The 16293-nt window shown below is 44.3% G+C and overlaps 1 protein-coding gene across 1 annotated transcript; it reads left to right on the top strand.

Moving 5' to 3' along the window:
- Window positions 1–1052: 1052 nt before the first annotated feature.
- On the top strand, window positions 1053–15954 carry mboat2b (membrane bound O-acyltransferase domain containing 2b). The gene is made up of 13 exons (XM_041958101.1): window positions 1053–1207; window positions 7915–8060; window positions 8419–8496; window positions 8586–8681; window positions 8802–8857; window positions 8946–9000; window positions 9402–9585; window positions 10811–11003; window positions 11405–11508; window positions 11988–12052; window positions 12769–12901; window positions 13316–13467; window positions 13869–15954. Exons 1-13 carry the CDS (start codon window positions 1118–1120, stop codon window positions 14038–14040), a joined length of 1524 nt encoding a protein of 507 aa, XP_041814035.1. The 5' UTR covers window positions 1053–1117; the 3' UTR covers window positions 14041–15954.
- The last annotated feature ends 339 nt before the right edge of the window (window positions 15955–16293 follow it).

The following is a 16293-nucleotide window of genomic DNA, read 5'->3' as shown; positions in this document are numbered from 1 at the left end:
TACTACTATTACGTTGTGGTTTAATGGCGGCTCACACGCAGCTTTAAAGCGGACTTACGCCATCTTCTGGACGGAGTTATTTTCTTAATGAACTGTTTAACTGAATAATGATAATGTTTGGCATTACGGTGGTGCTGCAAACATTAGTTTGGTCCTCAAGAAGCTGTTCATCATTTCCCTTTAAAGTTTGTAATTTCTTTACATCATAATAAATAATTTCCTTAGAAAAATCAAATAATTTGGCACTAATGATAAGGAAAATTGGAATTTCCTCACAAAACTGCCACAAAACTCTCTTCTCCTTGGAATAGATAGATGGATAAGACTTTATTAATCTCACAAGGGAGAAATTTACTCTTACAGAAGCTCTTCAGAACACTTCAAAACACACAAGCAAATGGAGGTGCAAAATAAGAACAATAAGAACAATAAAGGTGCAAAATAAGAACAATAAGAACAATAAATTACAACTGTGCAAAGCACAAGTCAGAGCACACAGGACAGAATGAATGAATAAGAAGTGACACTGAACACTTTCTATTGTTCTTTGTTTTCCAACTGATCAACTTGTATTAACTGCTTTAATCTGCAGATAATTACATTGATTTGTTCACATCAGAGATGTATAATAATATATAATGCTTCAATGTGGAAAGAAAGACCCAACAACTAACACGAGGAGTCAAAAGCAAAAACAAGAACATTCAGCAATCAGCCAGTCAATAGCCAGTTTGATTGATTATAGACAAACATCAAGCAGATAGGAGGAGAGAGAAGAAGAAACAAAGGTGAGCGAAATAAGAACAGATGGAAACAGGATGGAGAAAGTAAAGAAGAAATAAGAGTCAGAGCCGAGAGAGATGGATGCGGAGGGGAGAAGAAAGAGGGGGTATGAGGTGGAGGAGGGGGGAGCCAGTCAGACTGAGGAGGAGGAGGAGGAGGAGGAGGAGGAGGAACAGGAAGAAGAGGAGGAAGGAGCATCAGCAGCAGGACACAGACACAGACAGACAGACAGACAGAGGGACGGACTGTCGGCGGATCACGGAGCCTCCGCCGCCGCCTCTGAGCTGCTGCAGCCGGACACAGACGCAGCAGACCCGGCCGCAGACACGGAGCCATGGCCGCTGAAGACATCCGATCCACGGCCTGCACCGGCTCCAGCCTCCTGCAGCCGGTCAGCGAGATCACCAACCTGCCGCTGGACCAGGTAAGACACACATCTCCTACACGACACCCGAGCCCGGAGCTCTGGAGTCCGGAGCCCCGGGGCGGAGACCGGCTGCTGGCTCTCAGATTGTCGGCGATAAATGCGACACGTTCGGCCGGACGGTGCAGAAACGATGCACAGCGCGAGCGGATCAGACAGGCGGTGCACGACGGCTTGTCCAAAATGGATGGAGGCCTCGTATCGGCGCACAGAGTCCAGCATCTGAGATCCTGAGGCAGATTCGAACACAGTCCGGGTTCAGGTTTTCAGCCTGTGGAGGCTCCTGCTGAGTCCTCATGTGTTCACTCTTTGTGCTCACAGCGGGCCGCGCTCCGCTTCTTCTGCTTCATGATGATCAGCAGGACGTCTGGATCCAGTCTGCTCCTCCTCCTCATCATCATCATCCACAGTCTTTACAGAGACTTTTCTCAAATATTTCTGATCAATAACGGATCAATGATCAATATTCACTCAAATCAAAGATGTTCAGTCCAGAAGCTGGAAACAGGTTTGTGTGTCAGAACTACATCTGACGGCCCCTCAGATTGATGTGGTGACCCTCAAGAGGGGCCAGACCCCCAGACTGGACTAAACTAACTAACGGTATATGACGTAGTTTAAAGCAGCTCTACCTGCAGCAGCTTCACCTGCAGCAGCTCCACCTGCAGCAGCTCCAGCAGTAACATGCTGCTCTAACATTGATGCTTCAGTATCAACAATCTAATAATCAGAGATCAGAGACATTTTACTGCACAGACAGTACTTTTACTGCATAAGTCTGACAATACTGCTGTACTTTCACTGCATAAGTCTGACAATACTGCTGTACTTTTACTGCATGAGGCTAACAATACAGCTGTACTTTTACTGCATAAGTCTGACAATACTGCTGTACTTTTACTGCATGAGGCTAACAATACAGCTGTACTTTTACTGCATAAGTCTGACAATACTGCTGTACTTTTACTGCACAAGTCTGACAATACAGCTGTACTTTTACTGCATAAGTCTGACAATGCTGCTGTACTTTCACTGCGTAAGTCTGACAATACTGCTGTACTTTTACTGCACAAGTCTGACAATACAGCTGTACTTTTACTGCATAAGTCTGACAATGCTGCTGTACTTTCACTGCATAAGTCTGACAATACAGCTGTACTTTTACTGCATAAGTCTGACAGTACTGCTGTACTTTCACTGCATGAGGCTAACAATACTGCTGTACTTTCACTGCATAAGTCTGACAGCACTGCTGTACTATTACTGCATGAGGCTTACAATGCTGCTGTACTTTTGTTGCATGAGGCTAACAATGCTGCTGTACTTTTACTGCATGAGGCGAACAATACTGCTGTACTTTTATTGCATGAGGCTAACAATACAGCTGTACTTTTACTGCATGAGGCTAACAATACAGCTGTACTTTTACCGCATGAGGCTAACAATACTGCTGTACTTTTATAGCATGAGGCTAACAATGCAGCTGTACTTTTACTGCATGAGGCTAAAAATACTGCTGTACTTTCACTGCATAAGTCTGACAGTACTGCTGTACTTTTACTGAATGAGGCTAACAATACTGCTGTACTTTTATTGCATGAGGCTAACAATACAGCTGTACCTTACTGAATGAGGCTAACAATACTGCTGTACTTTTACTGCATGAGGCTGACAGTACTGCTGTACCTTACTGCATGAAGCTGACAGTACTGCTGTACTTTCACTGCATGAGGCTGACAATACAGCTGTACTTTTACTGCATGAAGCTGACAGTACTGCTGTACCTTACTGAATGAGGCTAACAATACTGCTGTACTTTTACTGCATGAGGCTGACAGTACTGCTGTACCTTACTGAATGAGGCTAACAATACTGCTGTACTTTTACTGCATGAAGCTGACAGTACTGCTGTACCTTAACTACATGAGGCTAACAATGCTGCTGTACTTTTACTGCATGAAGCTAACAATACTGCTGTACTTTTACTGCATGAGGCTGATAATACTACTGTGCAGTTACTACACGAAGCTGAAAATACTCAGTAGGATTATGAATGCAGGACTTGTACTTATTGTTACATTAAGATATTAGTACCTTTACTGCAGTAAATGATTTGAATACTGCTTCACATTGAACAGGGGGTCAGATATGAGGCTGCTTTTGACTTTATTAGAGAAGATGAACATTAGATGTTAAACTTTCTTTAATTTAATCCATGAATCAAAGTTCTTAAAGCTCCAGTGTGGAGGATTTAAAGGATCAACTGGTGGAAATATAATATGATCTTCATCGTTATGTCTTCATCAATGAAGAATCACCTGAAAATGAGAATCACTGTGTTTCTGTTACCTGAGAATGAGTCTTTATGTCTGCAGGGGGGGCAGGTCCTCGTCCTCAGAGTCCACCATGTTGCACCGTGTGTCTACAGTAGCCCAGAAAGGACAAACCAAACTCTGACTCTAGAGAGAGACTTTCATGTTTTTAGCAGCCACGGTCAGGGAGGGTGAGAGGGGGGGTATTCGGCTGTTGCAGTCTACAGCCTCACCACTAGATGGCACTAAATTCTCCACAGTGGTCCTTTAAGTGATGAACATGTTAGATTTGGACTGAATCAGAAGAAGAATGAGTGAGTGAGGTTAGAGGTGGCTGTAACTCTGAGCTCAGACTGATCTCATCATCTGTGGAGAGGCTGATAAAACCACCACAGTGCCCCACCACAAAGTCCTTCCTCAGTTCTCAGGAACAAACTGGTTTCAAACCAGTGATTCGCTCAGTCAGGTTTCACCAGTAAACTGAACTAATGTCTCAGCTGGGAAAGACTTCACTGAAGTGTTAATCTGTTGCTAGGAAACATCTCTCACTCTGTCCAATCAAAAACCATCAGCTACATAAACAGGAAGTCCCTGTAGCATCACAAGCTATCAGAACTTCGAAAAATGACAGTTTTAGAGGCTCAAAACTAAATCTGTGTAAATGTATCTGCTTTATTTCTGTCTGTATACATGGAGAAATCTGCGTGTTTCACATTTTGACACATATTCATACAGTTTATAATGAGAGGGAAATATCTGATCATGCTAAGCTAACTGACGTGAGGTACTCATTTAGTCAATTGAAATGAATATGAGCATTAATCAAGTTTCAGGTCAGATATGTCGACTGTACTCCAGATTACAGGTTTCACTGTGAACGGGTCAGACACTAGCATGCTAACGCTAGCTTTGTCATTTAGCTCCACAACAGCTAGTAGAGCTAGCTTATGGGCTGCAGCCTGTTTTGATTAAGTGAAGATCAAACTAAAGTCAGTGGACGCTGACGTTAGCATGAGGCTAAGCTTGAACTGATGAAAACATGGAGGATTGTTCACTATACTGAGTGAATTAAATATTTTAAAGTCCAGATGTTTTCTGTCTTTGTCGACCTTCCGTCAGTCTGCTTGTTGCTGTTCTGAGCAAAGAGACGAAAACAAGAGGTTTAGTCTTTCTGAGGACGTTTTGGACCAAATGTTTGAGATTTTCTCCTCCATCATCTTGTCCTGAACTCATTAGTCACAGCCGAGTTTCTAATTAACTCAGAGCGTCTCCTCTGTAATTTAACGAAGGCTGTCGATGCTGCAGAGCAGACGGAGGAGGAGGAACCACCAGGAGTGATTTTTCTCCTTGGCGGAGCTGAGCGGCGGCAGAGCGTCGGACTGTAATCGCTCAGTTTACAGAGCGTTCATTATTAATGAAGAACACATCGACAAGCGTCGCCTGTTTCACTCTGCAGCTGATCAGATGTTACGCTGCGAACACTCCTCTGTGGTGTCACTGTGAGAGTCCCAGACAACCCAAACCAGCTGCAACTGTTAGAGCTGAACCAGCTCAGACCTGATCCATGTGTGGGCTCTGCCTGACAGAACAAACTCAGGGCTCACACTCAGGACTGATTACAGCAGATTACAGATCAGAAGATGGGAAAAGAGATTGTTCTGACATTTTTACTTGAATTATTCATCTGAACAGTTTCTGCTGATGAGCCGATCGATTCATTGGTTAATTGTTTCGGCTCTAATGGAGCTCGATTAAACTTTCATGTTCATCGCTTTGATACTGCAACATAACAAACATGTGATTTTTGCTTTTCTGAGATTGAGGAACACCTCAAATCCAGTCAGGTGTGACTCAGAGTCCTGGTTCTGGTTCTGAGTCCAGAACAGATACAGAGTCTGAACCACCCAGAGTGTTTGAGACCAGGAGCTGGTGTGTAAACTGAGACCAGGATGAATGAGATCCACCAGAAACCACATTTACAAGCTGATTGTGTGTGTGTGTTTGTGTGTGTGTGTGTGCATGTGTGTGTGTTTGTGTTTGTGTGTGTGCGTGTGTGTGTGTGTGCGTGTGTGCATGTGTGTGTTTGTGTGTGTGCGTGTGTGTGTGTGTATTGCACATTCATGGTTTAAGAGGACCCTCTTGAAAACGAGATCCTGATACAGTACATCAGATTTCCTCTCTGTCTGCGGCTGCAGGTCAGGGCCAGATGTTCCTCCACAGCTGGCGGGTTAAAGGGTTCATGTGGTCTCTGGGTCAGTTGCTCGGCGACAGCACAGACAGACACCTGCAGGACTCAGCCTTCAGGTTCAGGCTGAAGAACAATCACAGACTCAGAGTGAACAGTCTGAAGACACAGACGAGTGCAGAGATGAATTTTATTGAAATGAACGTTTAGTTTTGACTGAATTTAAAGCAGCTGAGCATCAGAATGAACAGACATCAGCACAGACCTGAGAGGACTGAGACTGATTCAACATGAAGAACTGAGTTAGATAAGAAGACGTTTGTCCTCCAGAAACGCTGTGGTCTGATAAACTGCAGCTGGTTTAATGCAGGCCCTCCTCCTCCTCCTCCTCCTCCTCCTCCTCCTCCTCCTCCTCCTTATCCATCTCCTTCTGGTGGTTCAGAGGAACACTCCATCATGTTGGAGGTCGTCTCCTCTTCACTCTTCATTTACTCCTTTAACTCGGTGACCTCTGATCACCGCCGGACGCTCAGATAACGAGAAGAAGAATCACTGTAATTCTTCATCACCGCTGCTGCAGACCTGCTGATCAGTTCTCTTCATTATATGTTTTATTCATCACAGCAGTGAATTAGAAACTATATTTCCCATATGTACAGAATCTACATGTAAGACCTGTGCTGGGACTGTCGGGCTGAATGGGACCTGGGTGGTACTCTGGACGACCAGCCGCCCTTCGCTGCCATCATCAGGATGTGGTACAGGTTCTGGTCCAGGCTTCTATCATCTCCTGGTGCTCCTGCATGGCCCATCAGACCTCTGCAGCTAATCCACCCTGCTCCAGTCCTCCACCCCTGCACTGGCTGCTCAGATCAGACTGAAGAGACTGGTCCAGGTCTAGGCCACAGGTCCAGCGTACATCCAGAGCCTGGTCAAACAAACACCCAGACAGTCCACTATGCTCTGCTACTGCCTCACTACCAGGGGGACTAGCTGCCACTCAACAAGATCCAGACTGTTTCCTGTCCTGGTCCCATCAGGGCTGCAGAAACACTGCACCTGTTCAAACCGAACTCACCTGTTCAGACTGAACTCACCTGTTCAAACCAAACTCAGCTGTTCAGACTGAACTCACCTGTTCAAACCAAACTCACCTGTTCGCATATAAAGAAAAAAATGTGAGGAAGGAAGATGCTGATGGAAGAAGGTGGAGGTCGTCCCAGCAGCAAACACTCGACCCCCTTTAAAGGCTTTAAATCGAAGAAGAGTCCTAAAACAAATGCTGAGTTGGTGCGAGGTCACTCTAAGAGGAGAGATGTGTTCTCTTCAGTGTCTGTGAACTATGATTTCTACCTGTTAGCAGGTGGAATGACAGTTTGAGTGTTGATTGCATTCTGGCAGTTTTCCTCAGATGGAAGGAACATTGTTAGTGTTGGAGTCAGAGAGCACTTCCAGGTTCCTGACTGATGGAGGACCCAGAGAGGACAGCAGACTGGATGCAGACTGTCAGGATCAATGATAAAGAGCTCAGTTTTATCATGGATTCTTCACTGAGTGGTTGCACAGTGTTCAGGTATTCTGGGACATTCTGAGCTCGAGGATGAAGAACTGAACTAAAGCAGATGAAGAGCTCACATCCCTCACCCGTTCATTCGAAGAAACCATCAACTCATCGACAGGGACAATGGATGAAATGTGATCAAATGTGACCAACTGAACAAAACCCAAAAACAGTTTACTGTGATATGAAACAGAAGATGAGACCAGAGAGTACAAGTGTTAGCATGCTAGCTAATGCAGCTGAGGCTCATGGGAACGTCAGCAGCTCTGCAGGTGTGCGGTCAGAACACGTTAACATGCAGACTTTAATGCGGCCATGTGTTCAGCTGTTGAACATGTTTGAAAGGACGTGACTGTGAGGAGTGTGACTGCAGCTCAGAGGCCGGAGACGACACTCGAGCCCTCTGGACTTTGTAGAAGTGGATATTTTTGCAGCCGTGCTTTTGTGTGAGGTGATCCGTCTAATGGACAGCAGAGACTATAAATATCTGCTGAAGGTCTAATTTTATCACCGGAGACGTCAGAGAGATGACGACAGTGAAAAACCTCCGACAGACTTCTGAAGCTCTGCTGAATCCTGACTGTTAGTCACATGATCTAACCTGCAAGCGTTCACCTCCAGGTGTGTCTTCATCTCTCTCTGTCTGCAGGTAAACTTTGTGGTGTGTCAGCTCTGCGCTTTGCTGTCGGCCTTTTGGTTTCGTCTCTTCCTTCATCCCAGTAAAACCAGTCCCTTCATCAGACATGTGGTGGCGACTTTGCTGGGACTCTACTTCGCCCTCTTCTGCTTCGGCTGGTAAGATGGACGCTGTCGGTCACCTCTGAACCGCTCTCATTTGATTTAAGAAGAAAACGCAGATAGCTTGTTCTTGTGGGAACATTTAGGAGCTTTAGCGTGTTGGTTGCTATGTTAGCTTGTTCAGCATAGTTACATGATACCTTGTGTCATTAGTTCTGTAGGTGTTCCATTAAAATTTTGACCTGATGATGGCGCTAGAAGCAACGTCAGAGGATCTCTGAAGTCATTACAATCAAATATTTCACTCATTCATTCAAAGAGTTCAAACTGAATGAATTTCCTTCTTCAAAGATTTGAAAATGCTGCTTCTGGACATGAAAGTCTCTGACAGGAAGTGGAAATCTTTGTCTTCCAGGTACGCCCTTCACTTCCTGGTCCAGAGTGGACTCACCTACGGCATCATGATCCTGACCGGAGTCGAACACATGCACAAGTAAGATCAGGAAGTCCTTCAATGCCGGGTTCCTCACATAAAACCAGTCTCTCTGTTTGGGTTGTCTGATCCCATCGGTGCTGTTTCAGGTACTGCCTCCTGGTGGCTCTCAGCTATCTGAGTCTGTGTCAGATCACTCGAGTCTACGTCTTCGACTACGGCATGTACTCTGCTGACTTCACAGGGTAAGACCTGGTTTCAGACGGCTTCTCTGGTTCGCTGTTATTGAAGTCTAAGTTTGACTTGCCTGAAGGTCTACAGTCATGCCTCAGCTTTAACCCTGACTGCTCTCATTCTGTCTCAAGCCCCATGATGGTGATAACACAAAAAATCACCAGCCTGGCATTTGAAATCCACGATGGTGAGCAAACAGCATCTGAAACTGTGCTGGAATTGTTGGAAGGTGGAATTTTGCAGGTGTGATATCAGATTTGATTTTTCTCGTACAGGAATGGCACGAAAAGAAGAACACCTGACTCCAGGACAGAAGATTTTAGCCATCAGGTTTGTGTCACTGTGAGGCTTTAAGGTCACGAGTCCAGCTCGAACTGTTCCATTAGCGTCTCGCTCCAGGGCTTCTTTTAGACTGACATTTAACAGTTCATTATTCTGTGTAGTCATTTACAACTTAACACTCAAGTCGAAGTACAAATATATTGTACTTGTACCTTTGTACCTAAATGTATTTTTCATTCCTCCTTCCAAAATACAGCACATTTAGCTTTGGAAAGGTTCAGTGCTAATTGGTACATTTTCATCCAGTCAGTAATAAACTGTAGCTCAGTTTATTAGTCTGTGACACAGCATGACTCTGTACTGGTACCACACTTACCAGTGTAGAAACCAGAGCCTTACTGGTTCAGAGGTGAAGTATTCAGAGTGTGTGTGTGTGTGTGTGTGTTCAGGAGGATGCCAAGTCTGCTGGAGTACTTCAGCTACAACTGTAACTTCATGGGGATCTTGGCTGGACCCACCAGCTCCTTCAGTGACTACATTGCCTTCATCGAGGGAGACCCCCGTCGCCATAGGGACCAGGAGGCCGACAGGAAGTCCAACAGCAAGCTGAGGCAAATGGAGCCGTCGCCAAATGTACGACACAAGACCACAAACACTGCGCAACACGAGCGTCAGTCCTGAAATATTAGATACCTGCTGATTCCACGTCTGATCCGATCCTGACATTTCTGTAAATGACACAGCTACAAAACTGCAAACTACAAATAAGATCAGAGAAAGTTCCAAAGGCTTCCACAGAAAAATTACACCCACTACAGAATGAAATGTTCAAAACAGTAAAGCTGATCAGTTAAAATGATTGATCTGATAGGAATGAAAGTTTAACTGGAGAATGTTAGAACACTATCAGTTAGAGACAAGACATCTGAGAAACACTCGTCCACGCTGGTTCCACAGCGGTGAGCGGAGTGTCCCCCTCACACATGATCTTTGGTCGAGTTCTGCTGGCCTGAAATGAGAAGCTGCTTCCTGAATGTCTTCAGCACTGAGCTTTCCTGATAAAAAGAGGAAAGATCAACGCTAGAAACAGAGTAGTTCGCAGTGGAGCTAGCAGCAAACAGTGTTCTGCCAATCTGGATGTCAAAACTGTAGTGAGACGCTGCTCTGCAGCACGAGCAGGTTCATGTGAATGAAACACCGTAGAGTTCAGGAAAGGAAGTGTCTATCCATTAAACGATGGCCGGATCATGATGATCTCCTGTCGGAACAGTAACACATCATCTGCATAATGACTGATGATGACTGTCTTCATATCTGTGATGTGATCCATCAGTTCAGTAAATATCTTCAGTGAGAAGGAGAGAGAACCTGCCTGCTCCTGTAATTCAATTAATTAATGATTCCCAACTTTAATATGAGAAGAGTTTTTGACTGAATCTGTCGCACAATCAAGCAGAAAACTAAAACACAGGAAGGACTTTGGACTGGAGAGAGTGTTGGTGTTGATGGTGCTGATGTTTCACTCTGCCTCGTGCAGAAAGACAGTTGTGTTGACGAAGTCTTCATCTCTGTCGGCCCTCAATGTTTGAATCCAAACAGAGCTAGGAAATGATTCCTCCAGCATCCTCAGAGTGTCTTTGGTAGTCCAGGCCTGCTCTCAGGCTGTTTTAAAGCTCTTCCTCTTGTTGTGAAACCAGAGCAGGTCTATGTGACGTTGACAAGATGTCCACTCAGTGACGAGGCTCTCTGTTAAACCCACAGGTCTGTTTGTGATGCTTTCAGGAGCCAAACGTAGGAACAAAGTCTGTGGAGAACTTAAATAAGCTACACTAGAATAAATGTCTCTGTGTTTCCTCAGATGGAGGTCGTCCGGAAAGTGGCCACCTCCTTCTTCTGCCTCCTGGTTTTTCTGTCCGTGTGTAAAGTTTTCCCTGTGGAACGAAACATTGACGATGACTTCATCGCCAACATGCCATTCTATGCTCAGGTGGTCTACCTGTACCTGTCCATGCTGACCACCAGGCCTAAGTACTACTTTGTCTGGACGCTCGGTGGGTTGGACTGCGGTTCTCTTACGTGTTCTCTGTTTGTTCAGTCTTTCCTCTACTTGTGTTTCCATTTCATGTTTCCATGCAGATGAAATAAACATGTGGCACAGAAACAACTAAATATAATAACTGTCCTCAATATTGCTTCCATAGTAACGTAACACCTCCTGACAGTCTTTTTCAGGGGTTTAATTTCTCACTGTGCTGCAGTGATCTACAGGTGTACCCCAGGACACTGTGACATAGCTGTCAGGTGTGGTTACAGGTGCACCAGAACACACTTCTAATCACCACCTCCCAATGGCCACAATGTCCAGAAACATTAGTCCAGAGTCTGGAGTGTGTAAGACAGGACCTGTCTCAACTGTCTAACATGTCTTCTTCTAATCTCATTTTAAACACAGCTGATGCCATCAACAATGCCGCCGGCTTCGGCTTCAACGGTTACAACGATGACGGTTCTCCTCGCTGGGACCTCATCTCCAACCTGAGGATCCTCAACATCGAGGTCAGGGGTGTCAGGGGTCTGGACTTAAGTCAATAAATAACACATTGGGTGTGTGAATTACATACCACATTTATGAGAAGAGTTCTGGAATCAGTCTATCCCCGCTAACTGACTGTTAGCTGTTAGCTGATGAACCCACATATGGACTGTTAGCTGTTAGCTGACTGTTAGCTGTTAGCTGATGAACCCACGTATGGACTGTTAGCTGTTAGCTGATGAATCCACATATGGACTGTTAGCTGACTGTTAGCTGTTAGCTGATGAACCCACATATGGACTGTTAGCTGTTAGCTGACTGTTAGCTGTTAGCTGATGAACCCACATATGGACTGTTAGCTGTTAGCTGTCTGCTAGCTGTTAGGTGATGAGCGCACTGACTGTTAGCTGACACCTGAGTACAGTTTTGTATGGCTGTAAATATATGCCTGTACAATATTGACTTAACAAATCCAAGTCAGATTTTCTCTGCTTTGTTTCAGTTAGCCACCAGTTTCAAAGTGTTCCTGGACAACTGGAACATTCAGACGGCACACTGGCTCAAAAGGTTTGAACACATTGACTCTGTTTTCATTGTGTTTCACACAGTATCAGTTAGATGGTGAACATCAAGACGACATTAACCCATGTCCTTTAAATTTCCCTTTCAAGATCTCCTATTGCATTCGAAAGTTGTTGTACTTTGACAGTATATTTACAGTGAGTATCTGTTGCAGATTACTGATCCGAGCTGATGTTTATACAGAATAAAACTATGAAACCCAACATGATTTTTATGGTTATATCCGACAGAATTATTCTACGTTTCTGCAACGTAAATTTACAGACATCTCCACAAATTCATCCAGACAGATCCGAATTTAAAACAAAGCTCTGTGGGTTTGAACAATGCCGTAGCAGCTAACTTTAGCTTTAGCTGCTGCTCTGGCTAATGCATGAAGACGTCACAGTGAGACGTCTTCAAACCGTTTCAGTGGAGTTTTGATCCAAACCAACACATCCAGCATGAAATAAGAATCAGTTTCCTCACCAGCAGGTTCCTCAAGTAAACAATTCAACTTCACAGACTGAAAACTCAAAGAAGTGTTCAGAGATCACACCTGCTGAAATAAAGAACATGAAGCATCATGTTCAGCTTCTATCATCATCAGACAGCAGCAAGTGGTGTAGGTGCTGTAAATACAACGTAAAAATCTATCAAATGTTAAAGGTGCTCTTTGGTTTTCCTGTGCTGCTGTTTGTACGTCTGACCTCTGACCTCAGGGTGTGTTACGAGAGATGTCCCTACCACCCAACAGCAGCCACCTTCATCCTGTCGGCCATGTGGCACGGAGCTTATCCAGGCTACTACCTCACCTTCCTCACCGGCATTGTCGTTACACTGGCTGCCAGAGCGGTGAGCCGTCCTTGCTAACTCTTAGCTGTTAGCTTAGGAAACTACTAACTAAGTGCGAACCTGCAAACTGTTAGCTGATGAACCTGCTACTAACTGTTAGATGATGAGCCCACTGAAGCATTAGCAATTAGAATGATGCTACATGCTAACGCTTCGGCCTTCATTGTGATGAGATGGAGGAGGCCTTATGCTAAGATGTACGCATACACCTTGTTCAGGGATCATGGGCAAACACTTTAGCATGCTATGTTAGTTGATGCTAAGTGGTGGTAGCATTTTTGGAAACACTGATTGACAATTGATAATACAAAAAAGTATAGTTGTCTCTTGCTATGCTCTTAGCATAGCATTGTGTTAAATAATACTGTAGTTTTTCTGTTTGCAGCTATTTGAAGAAGCATTTTGTCTCCTCAGGTCAGACACAACGTCCGGCCATACTTCCTGCAGTCACCCACCCACAAACTGATCTATGATGTCATCACATGGGCGGCCACTCAGATCGCCATCTGCTACACAGTGGTGCCTTTTGTCCTGCTGTCTGTGGGTCCATCCATCAAGTTTTACAGGTCAGCAAGTCAGGTTTAACTCTGACATTTTTCCTGCTACTACTGCCTGCCGCCTGTAACATCTGAATTGACAAAGCTTTATCACTTATCTCTTATCTTACAAACACATCGTAGTGGTAATTATTATTGAATATTTTTGGTTCTTAAAGCTCCAATACGTCCGACTCGTGCCTGGAACGCAAACAAACATGGCCGTCTCATTAAGTCCCTCATTAAGGAAACATAAATAAAATGCTGTTTAATCATTTTCACCTTCACACCGACAACAATCACAAACTCTTTAGCTGTTTGATGGCTTGAAGTTGTTGCCACAGAATCTTTTAGTTCGCTGCTTCTTGATTTCAGTGTGGTATTAGATCACCCTCCTCACCTTCACCTTCATCTCCTCCATCCTCCCACAGGTCCTGGTACTTCAGCCTTCATATTGGCTGCATTCTGTTGGCAGTGGCGTTGCCGGTCAAACCGAAACATCTCCGCCTCAAAGACCAGCAGAGGAACCTTCTCCAGGAGCCGGTCCAGCACCACCTGGGAGCTACAGACAGCAACTGCAGCCAGAAGGAAAAGACCACATGAGACAGAGGACAATCGTGTACATTATCTTTCTGTTAACTTGTATAGAAAGACACGGAGGTGAGCCATATCAAACAGACCTTCCTCCTGTCTGGGCTACACAAACAATGGTCGTGACACCAAGTTAAAATACTGTATTATTTGAACTCACAGGACTGAATTTTGAACGCCTGTGATGTACTTGATGAGGTGCCAGGACTAAATCTCCAATAACCAACAGAAGGAACACTTTTTGGGTCAGGTGGCAGGTTAAGATGAGTCTGCAACGCTGGAGGATATAAATACATATATATATGTATATATATATACTGTAACTTCATGTGGAGCAGTGAGTATGGAACAACACAGCCTGCCCTGAACCGTCACGGCCACCCCTGTACTGCTGAACAGGCTCACTTTTCTTTCCAGCCAGAAACCTGCTGACTATCCATCTGCAGAGATGAATGAATTAAGGGAGGAATAAATGAAAGGATTAATAGGAAAATGACTGACCGGGTGATGAAACGAGTACATGAACGAATGAAAGCACGTTAAAGAAAAGTCCATTATATGAGAAGACTTAAAGAGCGAGTGGATGAAAGAATGAGTGAGCAGGCCAGTTAGTGCATTAAACGATGAACAAAGAGGCAGAAAAGGGTGAAGATGATCCTCCACATTCCTCGCAGACCATCATCATGATGTATTAAACCACTACGCCACACTGTCCATATGAGTTTGGAGAAAGTGCCAATAATTATTCCACTCAGTCGCCTTAGTTGTTCTGTTTTTTCAGAGAAGTGTTGGAAAGTGCTGCTTCAGGATCAGTCCTGACTGTACTCCGGATGTGTGCGTGAGGAAGATGTTGTGTTTACATTTGTAAATGTCGCGTTCTGTCAAGTTGTTATTTATGTAATTTATGTCATTCCAGACAGATTCAGATGGAGGAAACACTCAGATCAGGTTCCCCTTCCATAAAATCACACAACAGCAGGAATTAAACCCAACAATTCACCTGAAGGGGTTCGCTCGTTTTAATTTAGAAGCCTAAACACGTTAGCTAACCTTTAACATAGCGGCTAAGATAATCTGGGTCACGGTAGCCGACATGTCCGTGTAGCACGTAACACTCGTTGAGGTTAGCTAAAGGCTCAGGTTAGCGGTTATCTGGTTTGGTTCAGCTAAAGCTTTTGGTTTGAAGCTAAAACAGTTTGGTTGAGGTTAGCTAACACTATAACAGTTCAGTGTAAAAGCTAAAAATGTTTAGTACAAGTTATTTAACTTTAACAGAGAAAAGAGACCATCTTAGCTAACAGCACGCTGAGAAAGCTTAACCTAAACAGTTTGGTTTAGTTTAGCTAATGGGCAGCTTAGCAGGAAAGTTTGCTTCAGATTAGCTGAAACTTCATCAAAGACGTGAAGCCACAGGTTCACAAGTGATTCATTCCAGCTAAAAAGTTTGTTGTGTTGACTGAGCTCTCAGTGCAGACGCTAAACCAGTTAAAGCTAGCTAATGGTTCATCTTAGCTAAAAACCGTTGCTGTGGGTTAGCTAACAGGACACAGTGGAACCCAGAGGGTTCAGTTTTCCTAATGGTTCAGCTCATTATCTAAACAGCAGCTTCTCCAGCTGCTGTAAAAGTTGTTTTCCTCCATTGATGTTTCTTTGAAATGGGGCATCATGCCATGTTAGCCCAGCGTTAGCTCAGTTAGGCTACATTATCTTTTCCTAACGCTCCATCATTTCTTTTATCCTTCTTTTCTTGATGATGTTCGAGACACACTATAATTTGGATTCAACATCACTTTCCACCACAGCGACTTTGTTAATCAGGAAAGCACATTTCTTAGTTTTCCTGCGTGTTCCTTGAACTTTGCTGATGATTATTTGAGATGATACACGTCGATGTTCTCGCAGCGAACCAGCCGCCCATCTGTAGGTTTGATATGGACAATATGTTTGTTTGTTTTTTGTAAATTATGTGATTAAAACTTGCATTTTTTGACACTTGACATCAGGAGTGTGTTCTGTGGTTATTGATCATCTTTTAATGAGATTTGTATGCTCAGCTGTGTAACTTCATCGCCATGGTGAAGCTCATCACATAGGATCATGAGCTCAGTGATCCAGAGGGCGAGATCATGGAGAAAATGAAGGAAACTCAAACATCTGGAGAGAACGTCCAACATGTTCTCCTGGTAAAAGAATCATCGTCTGATTAGGATACCTGGACGCCTTCCTGAGGCGGTTTGGAGGACATGTGACAGACCCAGAACACAG

Source organism: Chelmon rostratus, chromosome 18, assembly GCF_017976325.1.
Source record: "Chelmon rostratus isolate fCheRos1 chromosome 18, fCheRos1.pri, whole genome shotgun sequence".
NCBI classification, from domain to species: Eukaryota; Metazoa; Chordata; class Actinopteri; order Chaetodontiformes; family Chaetodontidae; genus Chelmon; species Chelmon rostratus.
Note: the sequence above shows the minus strand (reverse complement) of the source record. Positions and strands in the feature narration are given on the sequence as shown.